Source organism: Paramormyrops kingsleyae, chromosome 5, assembly GCF_048594095.1.
Source record: "Paramormyrops kingsleyae isolate MSU_618 chromosome 5, PKINGS_0.4, whole genome shotgun sequence".
NCBI classification, from domain to species: domain Eukaryota; kingdom Metazoa; phylum Chordata; class Actinopteri; order Osteoglossiformes; family Mormyridae; genus Paramormyrops; species Paramormyrops kingsleyae.
This window is the reverse complement of record NC_132801.1, coordinates 6,812,164-6,829,633: the sequence shown is the minus strand read 5'-3', so window position 1 is coordinate 6,829,633 and position 17,470 is coordinate 6,812,164. Positions and strand designations below refer to the sequence as shown.

Genomic DNA, 17,470 nt, shown 5'->3' with positions numbered 1-17,470 from the left:
CACAATTGAGTTCACGATACGATTTTCTCGCTATTTTTTTACAGAATGAGCTGCAGACAAATTTATAAAAAAATATTCCTTTATATTTCTAAACTGTGCAAAATGTGTCCTCTTCTTAAAAGTGCTACTGAAATTGAATAAAATACTGTTTTAAAAAAAATCCCAAATCGAAAATAAATATAAAAGAAAAATCTTCAAATAAACGGTAACACTGCACCTTCATAATGCTTTTATATTGTATTCATAAAACATTCAGTACACCTTCATAATGTATTCATTAAGTATTCAGAAATCATTCATAAACATCATGCATATATACCTTTACACCCTAACATCCTTTAAAAGCTGTAATATACATTAATAACAAACATTATATAATAATAATAACAAACATTCTAATTGTATAATCATTTAATGTTTGTTATTAATGTATATTAAAGCTGTTAAGGGATGTTAGGATGTTAAAGTTAAAGTGCTGCTTATGAATGTTCTATGAATGCATTATGAAGGTGCACTTAGTTTATTTGTTAACGCTTTATATTAAGGCTTGCATGTGCAGCTTTTTAGCGTGGTTTGCCCTTTTAATAATCTTCGCTCTGGCGGTGGTGAATTGAGCTCACTGTGGTGTCGGTGGACATGCTGAAGCATGTTGGTTGTGCTATTTGTGTATGTTATCAGTCTTTTGCAATGTTTGCACGCAGTTTTTGTCTTGTCTGTGCTTTTCTCGCCGTTTTCGTTTGTGGAAGGCCTCAAACCCACAACTGCAGGGTTACAGCCTCTGTGCCAGACGCTGAACCCAGTGAGCTCCATGGCATTCCAGGGAGTAGTGGATATACACAAGAGTCTGGTACAAAGACAGGAGAGAACAGGATGGCCAGCAACACCTGCTGGCCAACTGAGGAAGAGACATGAGAGGCAGGGAAGGACAGGTGCTGACCCTGACATGGTACTCTCCTTTATGCCAGGTTCATGAGGATGCTTTTCTAGGGATCCTGAAGGAGTTACCAGGAGTGCTTGTTGTTCCTGCTGAAGCCAAGTGGCCAGGTCATTTATATAATATATATATATATATATATATATATATATATATATATATATATATATATATATATATATATATATATAGCACACATGCACACACAAATTATACTGTATATTACTGCATAATTCATAATTCAAGTCATATTTTTGTGGCTCCTCTATTTCTTAAGATTCCCCTAGAATTGCCCTTAGACTCAGAATGTGAAATAAACAAATTGAATAGAATGCAAACTGAAATCTAAATTTAATATAATGCAAGAATTAACTTTTTAGTCATATGGCATAACATTGTTAATTTCATTGACAAAGTTTCAAAATTTAAGTTCATTAGTGCAGTGTTTCATATTAGCAATGTGTCATTACTACAACAGTTAAATCTGTGTCGTTAAAGGCAGCCTGTTTAACCACCATGCCATAACAGCTTTAATATTCCCTTCAAGAAATCTGTAGAGAGGTATTCCTTCAGCTTGACAGAGGAAACCCTAATTATTGGTGTTTGTAACTGCAAGCACTTGCATCCTGTATGTTCTAGTGAATAGCACTGCTTTAATTGGTGAAATAAATTTGTTGTATTCCCAGTTCAGTTTGCACAGGTTTTTGTGTTCACAGTACACAGTACCAGCCTATTGCGTGTCGGACTTTAAACTGCAAAAAGTTCCGCTTGGGTCATAAAAAACTACCATATGATTGGTTGGAATTGCGTTAGTTTCTGTGATGTGATAGGCTGAAATGTTCCTTATTGTCAGTTTATCAGTTTCTCATTTTTTTTGTCGTTTTAAATTTTATATGATGATCAATATATGGGTTATAACGCCCAGCCCAGACCAATCCGTAAATTTAACTGACTGGGGAATTTTTGGTCTGGGCAGCAGTTGAGTTCACGAACGTGTGACGGCCCATTATGGACAGAACTGCGTTTGTCCGCCACAGTTCAGGGGCCCACTTGCTGCAACTGTTACAGTGCCTACTGTTATGTCACAGAAAATGTTAGTCATGCTGCAAATGAGAAATAAATAAATTTTTGCTATATATACAATATAAATGAAATTGACATTAAGAAATACCGCCTAATTGGTGGGGGAAAATTGTGCAATTTGGCATGTAAGTCGAATGTGCAATAATAATAATAATAATATACTGACCCCGGTGGGGAAATTATTTTTTCCTACCCCATCTTGTGCTCCAAGACACACAGGCACATGTAGGTGAGCAGTGAAGGGCAGTCACCTTCAGTGGTGCCCATGGAGCTGGGGGTTAAGGGCCTTGCTCAAGGGGTACAAGACATGACTATTTTGCCTCAGGCCAGACTTGAACCCACGACAATAAAAGGGGAGTATGAATTAGTAGTCATCTGCTCAGCCCATCAAGCCGCACAGCAGCTATGGGAACAGAAATGTACACTAGGTGCCAAAGACACTGAGATGACCGGCAACATCTGCTGGCCACTAGGGGAACTGACATGACAAAGGGGCAGGTCAGGGGCCGATCCTGATCGACACTCTTTTAAAAAAAGCCTTGTTTTGAAATGTGAAGTTATAGTCCCTTTATTTGTCTCTCTCTCCCACCTCCATTCTTGTTTATTTACTGTTGCATTTTATTGAAAAACTTACAAACCATGTGCAAAATCTATGGTGGTTTGCAAAATGGGATGTTGCATATAAGGAAGTGAGGAAACATGGAGCAGAGTTTAAGAAAACGTAGGCAAGGCCAAAGCCAGTATAGCTAATAATGTGTTATTTCTGGTGCTGATACAGCTTAATTTACATTGGTGTTTAATCTTTACCAGAAGCTAACCAGAAAAACATGTCAAATTCCATTGAGAACAGTGGCCATTTATTAAAAACGGGAAGTGATTGTGGCCTTCCTCCTTGAATATACTGACATGCAGAGTAATTATGTGCACGAAACAACACAAAGGTAATACTCACAAAGAAGGATGTGGGGTTGGTTTCAACACTTATAGAGACCAAATCAGCTCTGAAGCCCCTGCCCCCTAAACACACACGGTACTTCAAACAATGTTAATACTGACATGTCCCTACCATCCATTCCCAAATTTACACCCTCGTTGACAGCAAGGTAAATCGGCAGGGGCAATAGGTAGTAATTTGTCAGATGTAGACTGGTAGACTTTTAAGATGGCATGAAGAATAGCTCTGTGTTTCATTTCCAAATTGTTCCAAATTTTTATTCTTGGTGTTGAAAAGGTTAGTTCCTTCTTTGACGATTTTGACATTCGGGAGTAGATAACATAGTTCCCCTTTCGCCTCTGATGCCGGCCGGCCTACCTAGAAGCTGCGGCAGGAACCGTGGATGTACTGTGCGTCATGAGTTGGGAGAAATTGCAATCTGGGGGCAGCACTAGACATGCTTATTGGGCCAGAGTGCAGATTGGGCAATATACACACCCTAATCACTATACAATATTTATGAAAACTTGACCTGTGACCATACTGTAATTTCACAACCTGACCTAATTCAATCCCTGACATGTTTGCTGGTTCCCAACTTGGGCCATGAGTACAACTCATACCACAGTAGCATAGCTTTATCCCATGGTAAACAGATGGTATCCTCTTCTGTTGAGGTCATGTTGATTAAGTGGGTGTGTCATTACTGCTCAGGCTCTGATGAGGCATGCATTTGGTTTTCTGAGCCTGGAGGCTCATGCTGCTGTATTACTGCATGTTTTTAGTTGGAATGGGACTATAGTTGCCTTAAGAGGCAACGTTTGACTAATCAGTTTGTTCTGCACTAATTTCAAATGCATGAAGTTTTAAAAATACAAATGTACTGCATTAGGATCAGCGGGAAGCTCTCCAAGGTTAACGTTGTATTCAGTTTTCAAGGATCCCAGGCCATGACAATTTTGATACTGTTTTCAAAGATTTGAGCGCAGTATTTATTGCATGCTACACCAATGGTGCTGTGACGCTTAGGCTGACCTGGGTAGGATATAATTGTTTGATTGAGGAAAGTCCATCAAAGAGTGAATGTTTCCTGGGGAAGGTTTTTTTTTTTTTTTTAAATATTTCCTTCAGTCACGTGAAGGAATTTGCCTAATTCTGGGATCATGTGACAATGCTGTCACTATGGTAACATGCTCCTGAGTTCAGGGGTGTCAGAAGGAGCTTTTCCTAACAAACCAAAGCATTTCTGTTCTTTTCTTCTTTTTTTCCTCAAGTTGCTCATCTCACTCCTACAGTCATACAAAATTTGAAAAGTTTTCTATGATGGAAATTAGCCACTTGGTTTGTGTTACCATGTCGTTGTAAAATCTGCTAACACTACTTGGAAGCACAAATAATGTAGTAGTACACTGTTACTTAATGTATTATTAACCAGAAACTAAGTGTTAGTTATTTACTGATCCTGTTTGTTCATCATTAATCAATCATAACTTCATGTATTTCATGCATTTAATGTATTTGTGTATGATTTGTACTTCTGTAGTACTTGTGCCTCCTCAAGTAGAGTGTTACCTAAAATCTCTCTCTGAATGTTGTAAAAACGCTTTGAGCACTACATTCCTGTTCTCTTGTCTTGACCTGTTTGCCTCTCAGGAATGTTATAACTTTTAGGTAAAGAAAAACCATGGATGCATGTTCTTGTGTTCATATACATCAGTGTTTTTCAAACCAGTTCTCGGGGAGCCCTCGAGGAACTGTCTGGCAGGGAGCTGAGAGGGAGCAAAAATGTAGACCATCTGGGGACCGAAGACCGGGTTGAGAAACACTGATATACAGGACTAAGCAATGGTGATTTTTCATTGATTTCTGAGGGTCGTAAGTTAGCTTCCTTCATCAAATTGTTCATGCTTGGAGGCCAAGTACAAGGAGACCTTAAATTTTTGAAAGCATCGAAGATCACGTCTGGCTACATGGTGATCCATTTTTGAAGAAACGGAACATTCCTACTGATGTACGTAGAACAGGGTTCTTCAACTCTGGACCTCGATTCCAAATCCAGGCCTTGTTTTCAGTTTTCCCAGGTAGTTGTTTAATAATTACTGATTCTGATTGGTCAGAGGCTTCACACCTGACTGACAGGTAAAGGAAGGCTGGAAAACCAGCAGTGGTCAGACCTCGAGGACCGTGAGTTGAATAACCCTGACATAGAAGGACGTTCATATCAAACATACCACAGGGCATACCACAGGGCATGAGGCAGGGCATACCGCAGGGCATGAGGCAGGGCATACCGCGGGGCCTGAGGCAGGGCATACCGCGGGGCCTGAGGCAGGGCATACCGCGGGGCCTGAGGCAGGGCATACCGCAGGGCATGAGGCAGGGCATACCGCAGGGCATGAGGCAGGGCATACCGCAGGGCATGAGGCAGGGCATACCGCAGGGCATACCACAGGGCATACCACAGGGCATGAGGCAGGGCATATGGCAGGGCATACCGCAGGGCATATGGCAGGGCATACCGCAGGGCATGAGGCAGGGCATACCACAGGGCATGAGGCAGGGCATACCGTCTGTGGGGTTCCTGGGCACCTCTACACTAAGGTCAGTTTACAGACAATAATCCACATGTCATGGATATGGATTGTAGGAAGAAACCAGTTCTAATATGGGGGGTGCAAATTCCACACATCAATGCAGATCTGTGCAGTACTCAAACTCCCAGCCCTGCAGGTGTGAGGGTGCAGTGCTACAGAGTCCCTCCCCCACCCCCCAAGGTATTTTTTCAGTATTTTTCTTGACTGCCTTTCCCTGAGGTCTGTTACCGTTGGCCTCCGAAGAATGCAGTTCCTTTTTTTGCTGCCAAACTTCTCCTGTAAGAACGAATGTGCGTTCTTCTTTTGCGATTAACTGATTCTTCGCCGGTGGACATCTCGTAAGGCTGATATATGCATTAATAAATACACTGCTCTAGCTGGATGGACGATAGGTGCGTGTTCACCAGCGCACTGTGAATATACTGTACATACCCTCAGATGTGTGTGTGTGTGTGTGTGTTGCCCAGATATACTTCACCAAATGTCCCCACAATGTGATGAATACCCATTTTTTTGACCTGATCCCCATAAGGGGAAACTCAATTTTCTGTGACTGCTACCAAAAAACTAAAAATGCAAATGCTCTTATATTGTGTTTGGTTACTTATTGTTAAGGTTAGGGCTGGGTAGGGGTTAAGGTTGTCAAGGTTGGAATTACGGTTATGGCCATAGAAATGAATGGAGAGTCCCCACAAAGATATGATTACAAACGTGTGTGTGTGTGTGTGTGTGTGTGTGTGTGCGTGCATGCGTGCTGAACAGATCATATTGTGAGTCTGCCAAAAAGATAACAACAGCTAATATACAGATCATGTGGAGATGCACTTTTTTAACCTTTTCGCCAGTTTTTTTAAACCAATAGAACTAAAATATCATCATGTGTCTGAGTGTTTAGGAACTCCATGGAGCATCAAAGTGAGAGGGGTGTTTGTGCACCTGCATTCACACATCTAAGCGCCCGTGGCTCTCCTGTGTGTTTTCAGCGCCGTGGGGAAGACCTGCCTGCTCATCAGCTACACCACCAATGCATTCCCGGGCGAGTACATCCCCACCGTGTGAGTACAGCCTTCTCTCCTGGCCGTCGCATTTCTGAGCACCTGCCAGAACCGATGGGAGGAACGAGGCTTCCGAGCCTGTGACGCCGATGCTTTGTTCCTTCCCATTGGGATGCGGCAGACAAGGCGCTGATGGTGCACAGACAATCCCAGGAAAAGAGCTGCCTTTGTGGTTCCACGCAAAAGCACTGTGGTGGGCGTGCTTAATGACTAACAGGGAAATCATTAGCTATGCATGTAAACCACAACAGGGGGCGCTGTTGCCTCACACCCCTAGGACTGCGGTTCGAGTTTCCGTCCCAGATCTGTGTGTATTTGGAGTTTGCGTGTCCTCCCCGTGTCTTCGTGGGGTTTCCTCCAGGTTCTCTGGTTTCCCCCCCCCCCACACAGTCCAAAAATATATTAACATGAACTGGAGATTACAACTTGCCCATAGCTGTGTGTGTGGGGGGGGGGGGGGTATGTTTATATTATATTGTGGGGACCAAATGTTCCCCACAATGTAATCAAAACCTGTCAGATCGACATAATGTAATAAAAACCTGTCTAGCCCCCCTCGACCCTGAATAGGAAAAGCCAGTACAGAAAATGTATGAATGTAAACATAAACATATCTTATTATTTATAAAGGGGAAAAGAGAAAATAGCCCCATATTTTTAGAAAGTGCTGCATGAATATGCATGATGCATTCCTCAGCCATAAGTTTCACTTAACATGAGTAAAAATGTTCAAGTTTCAATGTGATTAGGTTCTAGCAGTTAGCTCATTGAAGGCCAGTAATTAAGAGACTGTTGGGAATGAAAGGCAGCTTTCCCACGGCCTGGCCAGATCTGACATTGCCCGCCTCTGGTGTACATCTTCAGTGTGATTTCACCGATAGACAGCATGTGCTGCATTAATGGGAATACAGAATAGCAGGAGCTATTTGTTCTTCAGGTGAAATTCCCCAGAAAGAGCTACGTTGCACTCCTTCCTTCTCTGACACCTTCAGCAGTTTTGGCCGTGGATGCTTCTCCTCTTTTGGGGCCTGACCTGACCCTGTTGTCCATTTGTAGCTTTGATAACTACTCAGCTAACGTCATGGTGGACAGTAAGCCAGTCAACCTGGGACTGTGGGACACGGCGGGACAGGAGGACTACGACAGGCTGAGGCCGCTGTCCTACCCCCAGACGGTAACAATTTCAAAACCTTTCCCCTGTCATTAGAAGGTTTCCCCTCTAATAATTTACCAGGACACATAGTGCAACACCTCAGCATCATGACAAGTGTGGGTGCAGCTTTTTGGGATGGCCTCTCAAGCAGCCAATAACAGTGCCCCCCCAGGTCCCCAGGATTGGAGTTGAAAGCCACTGATTTAATAATTGGCTGATTGAGAGGTCACCCCAAAAATCCACACCCGCACCGGCTGTCTGTGGATCAGGTTCCACAGGATCAGGACCATGGTTCTTGGCTTCAGGTAAACCGGCCTGATTTTATTTTTAAATTACTTTTAATCACTCTGGCTGAATCTTGCACTTTAGCAGAAGTGCGTGTGACTGCAGAGCCATTGAAACTAAAAGGGAAGGGAAGAGAAGAAAAATGATTGGTGCCCTTTCCCAGATGCACAGCCCAGTAAAGTCCCACATCTTTATAATTCAGATCGCTGTTATTTGGGTTTGCTGGCCCTGTTTTTCTTGATACAGCTAAATAATTAACTTTAAGTGCTGAGGGGTATGAGAGAAGGGTCCCTTCTGGGACTTGAACCAAGTTTTTCATGTGCATGTCTAGTCATTTACTAGCCTCCTGTTTGGAAACACAAAGACTGCCCCGCTTTGGTAAAGCACAGTTAAATATATTTCAATTTGAACATCACCAAAGGTTTGATGTGAAAGATGCCATCAGAGCCCAGCATGTGTGTTGATGTGCTAAAATCCTTTGCCTCTGCTGTCCCATCAGGACGTGTTCCTCATCTGCTTCTCCCTGGTGAGCCCGGCCTCCTTCGAGAACGTCAGAGCCAAGGTCAGCGCACGTCGCCTGGATGTCTGAGGTCGTACATGATGAGGGTAGAGTGCATGTCTGAGAGCTCTGATTTGGTCCCTAGCAATGTTGCGAAAAGCTTCTAGCCTAGATGTGTGTCTTATTGCAACGACTCTACATGGTCATTCTGGCTGAGGGACATGGAATGCAGCTGAATTTCAGGTTCTGTGACAAAAGAGAAATATGTATGTATGTATGTATGTACACATACACACACAAACACACACACACACAGCCACGGACAAAATTAAGAGACCACTCTATATTTTTAAACAAATCTGCATTTTTTAATCCTGATTTAAACGTGGTTCTGCTGGCAGAAGGCTACACTGAGCAGCAGGTTCCTTCCATGTTCAAAATTTCTAAGACAGCATCACACAAGAATAAGGTGAATCAGGAGACACTGGGAATGATCAGAAACCAGCCAGGTAAAGGGCGGAAGCAGCATTCTATTGCCAGAGATGACTGTCAGCTTATCTGACAGTTTCTTATGAATCATAGGATGGCATCAGGTGATGTTCAAAAGGAATGGGAAACATTAAGTGCAGGTGTGAAGTGCTCTGCTAGGACAGTTCGTTCCTAGAAGCAGCACTGAAGTCCCATAAAGCAAGGAAGAAGCCCTTCATTAATGAGAAGCAAGGAAGAGCAAGGCTGGAGTTTGCAACAAATAAAAATATATTACTCACAGACACACACCCATAAATTGAGAAATGAGTGAAACAAAAAATTGTGCTGTGGTCTCTTAATTTTTTCCATGCCGCTATATATTGCAGAGGCAAAAACAAAAGATAAACGCTAAAGATATCGCGTCTATCCAGTAGGTGTCGCTGTGCACACGCAAGCACAGCCCTGGCATAGTAATTACCTCCCATTGGGCTGATTCCATGAGGGACACACTCTGTAAGTAAATGCTTTCACTGCCTAGTCCGGTGTATAACCTGACACTGAAGCGGCCCTCTGCAGCATCTCTGTAGTTCTTCTGAATACAACAGGAGCACATTGTTTCTTTAAGCTGCAAGTCTAGAAATTCACTGTAAATTATGCAGTATATTAAAGAGCAACCGTCCTGGAGCTGATGACCACACCACAACCCATGCATGCACAGTGGGAACATGGCGATCTTAATGAGATCAGTCTACCAACAGGATGCCTATACACCTCAATGGATTTGTGCAGTTAGCGACAGTATGCAAAGCCAGTGGGAAAATGACAGGCTTAAACTCAGCACTGACAGAGCAAAGGATTCGAGGGGACTTTTTAAATTTAGTGCTAGAGCAGGCCGAGTAGGAGGATATGAAAATGACATGGATTTTGATTATTGCATATTAAATTGTCAGACGATTTTATGAAATGGTCACAAGCATCCAATGCAATTAAGGGTGATTTTAAAGAATGTATTACAGAAAAATGACTGTGACAGAGTAAGAAAAATACGATCAGATAGAAATATAATCAGCTGGTAGTAAAATCCAAATGAACTTTAATATTCATGACTTTGTATTGTGCTGTGGGCTTGGAAATATCTTTACATTACAGTCGCTGTTGGAAAAGGTCAGTATTAATCACCATCAGAAAGGCTTGGTGTGCCTCTGCTACAGAACACCAGTGTTATCCTCCAGAAATGCTGTTTCAATGGCAGCATTTGAAAATAAGTCGGGAGTGTGTTTTAACTTTTTACTCAGTTGAAGATCTATCGGTTCACAGGATAGTCGGGTTCACCCAAAGCTTTTATAACATGAAAAAGCAATTCAATGGAAACTTGCATTCGTAATAAAAATCATACGTGCTTCATGCAGTCCTGGGAGCACGCCCATCATTTCCTGAATCCGTCGATCTGACCCGATTTAAATTTAACAGGGTATTTAGCTCAAAACGCCCAGATGGGTCTCAGTTGCTGAGGTATCTGTAAGTATCAGGTAGCTGTCAGAACTGTACATCCAGCTGGCTTGCAGTTTTAACAGTCTAAAAATATTAAATTTAGCTGTATTATTATTCATAGTATTAGTATTAATGATGGCATTATATACATATTGCCCTGTTGCATTATAAAGAAATGGTTAGATCAGTAAATGATAATGTCGTATATATTGTACCTAGCAAAGGAGTGATCCAAAAAATTGATCGTGAAACAATAGTTCAAAGACTAACATGCCAGATTTTAGCAGTGAAATTTTTCATGTGTAACAAAATCGAGCTTTAATGTGTAATAGTGTTCTTGTAATACCATAGCAACAAAAACACGATTCTACAAAAAGGCATAATTTCACCTACAGTCCTTCTGCTACAAAGAGGCTGTAAACATAACACAGATGTTTGTTCAAATTGCATGCAGTTTTAAGTAATGTATAATATATTTAATCCTTAATGGGAGGGGGTGTTTTTTTCCTGATGGAGTATTTACCTCAGTGGATGAGCGATCTGACGCCATGTCCCGAAGGTCACAGTGTAATTGCATTGCTGTGAGCCTGTGAGCGAGGCCCTTGACCCCAATCGCTCTGGGGACCGGCTCTCTCTGCTCTCAGATTTTTACGTCACATTGAACAAAAGCATTTGCTAAATTAATGTAAATGCTCATCAGCCTGTGATTGATTGACTTCAAGTGCAACTGAAGGGGTGTATAAAAATAACCGTGGTATGTGACAGAAGATTAACGTCTTGTTTCCACCAACATGGAGCTGGTTCTGGTGTTGGTGCTGGGCTGGTTCTCTCTTGGTGCTGTTTGAGAACCTGCCTGTGTTTCCACCAGTTTCAAAAAAGAACAGAACAGAAATGCTATGTAGGCAGAAGTGAAGGTAAAGTAAAGGTCAGTCTGTATTTGGTTTTTGGATTTATTTTGAACTGTTTCCGATTTTAAGTTTTCTGTAAGCTGCCGAACCAAGAAACGGTTTTCTGAGTATGATTCGTGGAGCCCTGTCTCCATTGCCTGTATTCTCTCGTTTCCTTAAAGGCTCCTCTGCCGGTGTGTGAGTTTATTCTCGCCCGCTGTTTACCGCTGTCCTTTTAAGGATCGTGCAATAAGTCTGCTAAAAACTGAACTTTATTGTCCGCCTCATGATCACTTCGCCAATTGAGTGCCACAATATTTTGTTTACTCAACCTGTGACATGTTTATAATTTCTTAAATCTGGCCAGCAAATCTATCTTTTGTTTTTCACAGAATAAAAAAAAAAAACGATGCAATATTATTCTACTAATAACCTGGCAAGTTGTTTCACTTCAGGCATTGGCAATATTAGACAAAACTATATTGGTTTCGAGGCTATAGCAGCTGTATGTGTAATGGGAGTATTTGCAACCAATCAGATTTCAGATTAAAACACATCACCTGGCTCTGTTTGTGCAGAGTTTGTATCTTCTCCTCATCCAAAATACATAGCTTAGTAAGTTGGCGTTTCTCTGTTGGCAGTTATGTGAGTGAGTCAGTCCCCTGCAATGAGCTGGCATTGCCATACTGGACGTTCCCCATCTTCCCAAGGGTAGACTCCAGGTTAACCTGTTCTCAGATAAGAACTTATGGGACGTCCGATTGCTTGGTCTTGCCTCCTCAAGTTGCTTGGACCCACCTCTTCTACAATCTGATTGGTTATCTCTCCGAACCAATAATTTTTCCTTCTGCCCTCAGTGCATTTTTGTGTTAGTAAAACTCCAATGAGCTGTTGCTATTAATAACATGAGTAGTCATGCCTCGAGTTGAGATCGGGAATAAGTATTATGAATTTCAAATTTTCTGCACAATCTTGTGAATAGCAGCAAATCAGTGGACTAAAAGCTAATCAGCTACAGCCGACACAGTGAACAATGCATAATTCTAAAAATAAATGCCCAATTTGCTCCCTGCTAACACGTGTGCCTCATTTTTTAACACCAAAACAAAATCTCAGATTGATTTCTGTTTCTCCAAGCCTTCTCTTCCCCATGCAGTTATTCCAACCGTGTCTCCATGGTAACATAGGCTGAATTGAAATGAGGTGTCTGGAGGATTAGAAAGTTTATTGACGACCTGTGTGAGTTCAGAGAGTGCATGCGGGTGTTCTGCCACGGGGAATCCGCAAGTGAAGCCCCTCGCTGTCCACTTTCCACGGCGACAGATTACAGTTATTATCGCTGGTTTTTGTTGAAATTCGCCATATGGACTGGAGTGCGCTTCCAGCAGCCTGCGATGTCTAGGCAGGTGTTGACAAAGCCAAAAGAAATGTAGAAATCTTTGGGATTTCATGAGGGAGGGGGGCAGGGGACTCAATCCACACTACATGGTCTCACCATTTAATAATAAATTACTTGGATATGTTTAAATATGACTTCCATGTGTTAGATTATTAATATTTTATGTTTTTTTTTTTTTTTTTGGGGGGGGGGTGCTTTTTAAACCTAGAATGCTTTACATAGCATTCAGCTTTATTCGTCTTTACAGATTGGACAATGTATTGATCATCCTAACCTGTCAGTGCCCAACTTTTCAGGTAGATGTATTCCTGATAACTTTTAATATGCTAGCTGGCCTATTGCCTTATGGACCGAAAGAGGAATATTTAAAGACTTACACCAGTTGTAATGCTGGTGCAGAGGTTGAATACTGAACGACATGTTGGCGTCATGTGGGGGGGAAAAATGGAATGTTAAAACCCAGAGTATTTCTCAATACCAAGAATGCAGACCTCGTATCTGTTGTCTTGGCAAGAGCGGTCTTGCTGACTCCCCCCCCCCCCAGAATGAACTTGCGGCGCAATGAATCATGAGATTGGTCTTGTTCAGCCAGGATGTAACTGATGTATCTTTGATATTCGGGGAGGGGAAAGAAGGACATCCGGGGATTTTTTACCATCCCTTGTACTTCTGTTCTTGACTGAAACTGGTCTTTGGCAGTGGAAGATGGCATAAAATGGGTACATGAGAACACAAGTGTAGTCAAGTACGCATACTGAGAAATCGCTCTCTCACTCCCCCTAGTGGTACCCAGAGGTACGGCACCACTGCCCCAGTACGCCCATCATTCTCGTGGGCACCAAGCTGGACCTCAGAGATGACAAGGAAACCATTGAGAAGCTCAAAGAGAAGAAACTCTCTCCGATCACTTTCCCACAAGCCCTAGCGCTGGCCAAGGAGATAGGTAGGACTGTCCATTTACTACTCTGCTTGTTCAAATGACAGCAGTATAGCACAGATTTATTTCACTCACGAAACAAGCACTAAATGAGGGTTTTCAATTCTAGCTAAAGTGGACGCATGACAACGAAAAGTTTTCGTGGGTGAAAGGAATCCTTTTTTCAGAGCTGAAAACTGGCAAAGCTTTAATAAAAAAAATATTTTTTACAAGCAATTAAAATATAAAGGTAAATACTTATCTGTATTTACATTTGTTTGGAAAGCTGGCATTTACAGTCATAACCAAGCCATAGAATTACTTGTTTAATACAATTTCCATCCACATTAAATAAAATTCATATCATTTCATTGTGCATGTGCGCAGTAATTATGAGGTTGACTGACTTTAAAGTGTTGTGTTCCTAGTCTGTTTTATATCTCCACCTTAATTAAACTGAGCTTTTATTTAAAATAGCAAGAGTTCTGATAATATCTGTTTGTGATTCAGTCGTGACTATAGCTGAACATATTTAACTTTTATTTATAGCTGAAGATATTTAACTATATAAATTATATTGAGAATATCAAGTAGCTATGGAACACTGGAAAATATTTTTAAGATGAAATGCAACAGAATTTTTTTCTGTGAATATTTTCTGTATTATATGTGTTTAGATATGTTTATCTTGCAAACATTCAGCAACAAGGGCCAAAGTGATGTGTCGGAATTGTACACTGGGCCGTGGGCTAAAATGGACCGTGCCCCCCCCCCCTTTCCAAATTCACACCTAGGGACTACCTACACCAGTTGCAGTAATTGCAAATAATAAAATTTAAGTAGCCTCCAAAGTACCCATCATGCACTGCAGTAGTTGGCAAATTCCACAAGCATGCTTTTGTCGTTAAATACATATCCCAACAGCATAGTTTGACATTACATATAACATAAAACATTACAAACTATTACATCTCAAAATTGTTTTAAGTAATTTACCAAATATTTTTTTGTGCTATTACTCCCATATTTTATACATAAAAAGAGGAGATATACTGTAAAAATAGCATGTTACCAGTCTGTATAATGTGCATGACATCAGTGCCTTACTTCTCATCAATGTTTCGCATACTGTTGGAGGGGGGGCCAAATTCGCTGGGGTAGCCCAAATTGGCCGGGGGTAGCCCAGGTCCTGCCCACCAGTTTGCCTCTGAGATGCACACAAGGCATCATGCTGGGTACCTTACACATCCTGGCAGCCTATCAGATGGCATCTAAGCACACGGTGAGGGAAGTCTATACTGAAGATGGACACTGCAAACGTTGTCCATAGAAAAGATGAAGTTGCCTGATATCTGGTGTGGGCTATTTCAGAAAGGACAGGGAACTCGGACTATTTAAAGACGCACACTCAAATGTCCCATTTCCTCTCCGGCTCAGACAGGGACTTCAGGAAATGGCGCTAGCCAATCAGGTGTCCCTGGTTCACTTAATATAGCCCGACATTATGTGTCAGGGTGTTGGCTCACTGGGTTGCAACCCCTGGGTTATGGGGTTGATTCCTTCCACTGTCCCACCCATCTCTGTCTTGTGCCCGGTGCTTCCTGGATAGGCTACAAGTTCACAGCGACCCAGTACAGGGTAATATTTGCTGTATGTCAGGGGTATCTTACTGTGTATCAGCCTACATCTGTGAAAGTACCCTGGTGGTTATAGAGATGGAGTTGCCTTCTGAACGATGCCGCAGTCTTGGGGAAGGCTAGAAGACCAACAAACCCAAAGTGGTGCTCCATGCTCCATCTCAGCGACCGTATGGCATCTGAGTGACTTTTGCGCCCCCTGGTGGACAGAATCGGTTAAGTACCTGGAGTGTTCGGCGCTGACGCAGCGAGGCCTGAAGACGGTGTTCGACGAGGCCATCCGCGCCGTGCTGTGCCCCCAGCCCACAAAGGCGAAGGGGAAGCACTGCCTGCTTCTCTGAAGGTGAGTTGGGAGTCTTTACACACTCGCTGCAGCTCTTACCGAGTCCCTACTTCTCTCAGCAGGCTGCCACCATTTCATGATATTAATTGATTGAATGATCATGATGTTAGGCTTCCCTGGCATTTATGTGGACAGTGAAGAGGTATAGATAAGACTTAAATGTACAAGGCATCTTCAGGGTTGCTCAGTAAATACCATAACAGCCTCACACCTCCGCTGTCTATCTGCAGAGTCTGCATTTGTGCTGGTCTGCTTCAGGTATTCTACATTCCTCACGTGGTACAAACACACAGTTAGGTGAATTTGACACTCTAAATTGTCCAGAGTTTTAGCAGGTAAGAAAGACAGACATGTAGATTACAAGCTTTAGGAAATGTTAAGATGAAGGGGCGGGGCCAGACCTGAAAGCTGATTGGCCCCTGGAGTGCCCCCTCCCCAGTCCCTCACAGATTGAAAACAAATCATTGGCTTGATGAAGTTTCTCCCTTTGTATGAATTTTAGCTCATTTTATGCCTGCCACCTTTAAAAAAAATAAAATAAAAATCAGGGGTAGAGAGTAAGAAATAACGCATTTTTAAGGCTTGTCTTTCATCGTAAGGCCAGAGTCTCCACAGAATAGGCAGGATATTTCATATAAAACCAACTGTAACCACAGAGCGTTGCTTGACATTTGTCTAAGTGATTAGCACGTTAGTATTCCACTGGGAACATTGTAATTATTGAACCATTATGTGAAGCTAAAATTAAAAAATTTGAATTTGAATTTTTTTTACCTCTTGACCTCATCCTGCTGCTGTGTTTTTCGTCCAGGTGTTGGGAAAAGGCTGCGTCGATCATGTGTCTACCATTTAATGGCAAATATTGATTTCAACAAGCTTCTACTCTACATGATTGCTCCAGCTAATGACAAGTACCACTGTATGGCAACATTGCTTTCATTAAAGGTTTTTTAAAAATCTGTTTATTTAAGCTCAGTAGTTTGTGGAGTACTGGTTTTAAACTGGTTTTAGTAGGCTGAGGACTTTGCTGATGAAATGATTTAACAACCATTGAAACTGTAGACAATGTACAAACCCTGTATTAGCTGGTAACACTACTGATGTGTTTCTGGAATTAAGTGTCATATAGACAAGAAATGCACGCTTAATTGTATTTTTATTATTTAAAAAAATATATTTGTGATCCATCCATCCATCTTCAAGCCACTTGTCCTGTACAAGGTTGGGAAATTTCTGGGGGGGGGGGCGTGTCCCAGGTGGTACAAGGCAGCGGTACACATTAGACAGGATGCCGATTAATTGCAGGGCACACAGCATGAGCATGTGCATGAGGCCAGCTTGCCGAAATGCATGACTTTGACTTTTAATTCATGTCATTGACTTTAATTTTAATTTTGCACTTTTGGATTTCTGCAGTGAGGGGGAAAAAATTCTTGCAGCAGTTCGGATAGGTGTCCATTCAGTTGTTCATTAGGCAGCCGTGTCACTGTGCAACTGCTGCAGTGAAAGGATTTATGTACAGTGTGTATCAGTTATTGATAATGACTCACTTGTATATGAACACTGCAGTTCTGTACTGGATAAGCAGTTTTGGAAGGTGGATCAATGGATTATGTGAGGAATTTAAGTAACAACTCAAATATTTGTTAATATTGTCCTGCAATTTAGACGTTTATAAACAATTGATTTATTAGGTTGATTTTAAAAAGCAATAAAATGTTGGGACTTATTTTCTTCTATCTTCTCTGCTAATCAGAAACTGTGTAAATCAATAAATAAATATTTTAAAGGA

At 41.8% G+C, this 17,470-nt stretch overlaps 1 protein-coding gene across 1 annotated transcript in view; it reads left to right on the top strand.

The window, feature by feature from the left end:
* LOC111859727 (ras-related C3 botulinum toxin substrate 2-like) overlaps window positions 1–17,470 on the top strand; it is a 19,843-nt gene extending 2,373 nt beyond the window's left edge. The window contains exons 2-7 of the mRNA XM_023842698.2: window positions 6,529–6,600; window positions 7,657–7,774; window positions 8,538–8,600; window positions 13,566–13,725; window positions 15,546–15,678; window positions 16,490–17,470. Coding sequence (XP_023698466.1) covers window positions 6,529–6,600; window positions 7,657–7,774; window positions 8,538–8,600; window positions 13,566–13,725; window positions 15,546–15,676 — 544 coding nt within the window. The 3' untranslated portion in view covers window positions 15,677–15,678; window positions 16,490–17,470. The remainder of the gene's footprint in view (window positions 1–6,528; window positions 6,601–7,656; window positions 7,775–8,537; window positions 8,601–13,565; window positions 13,726–15,545; window positions 15,679–16,489) is intronic.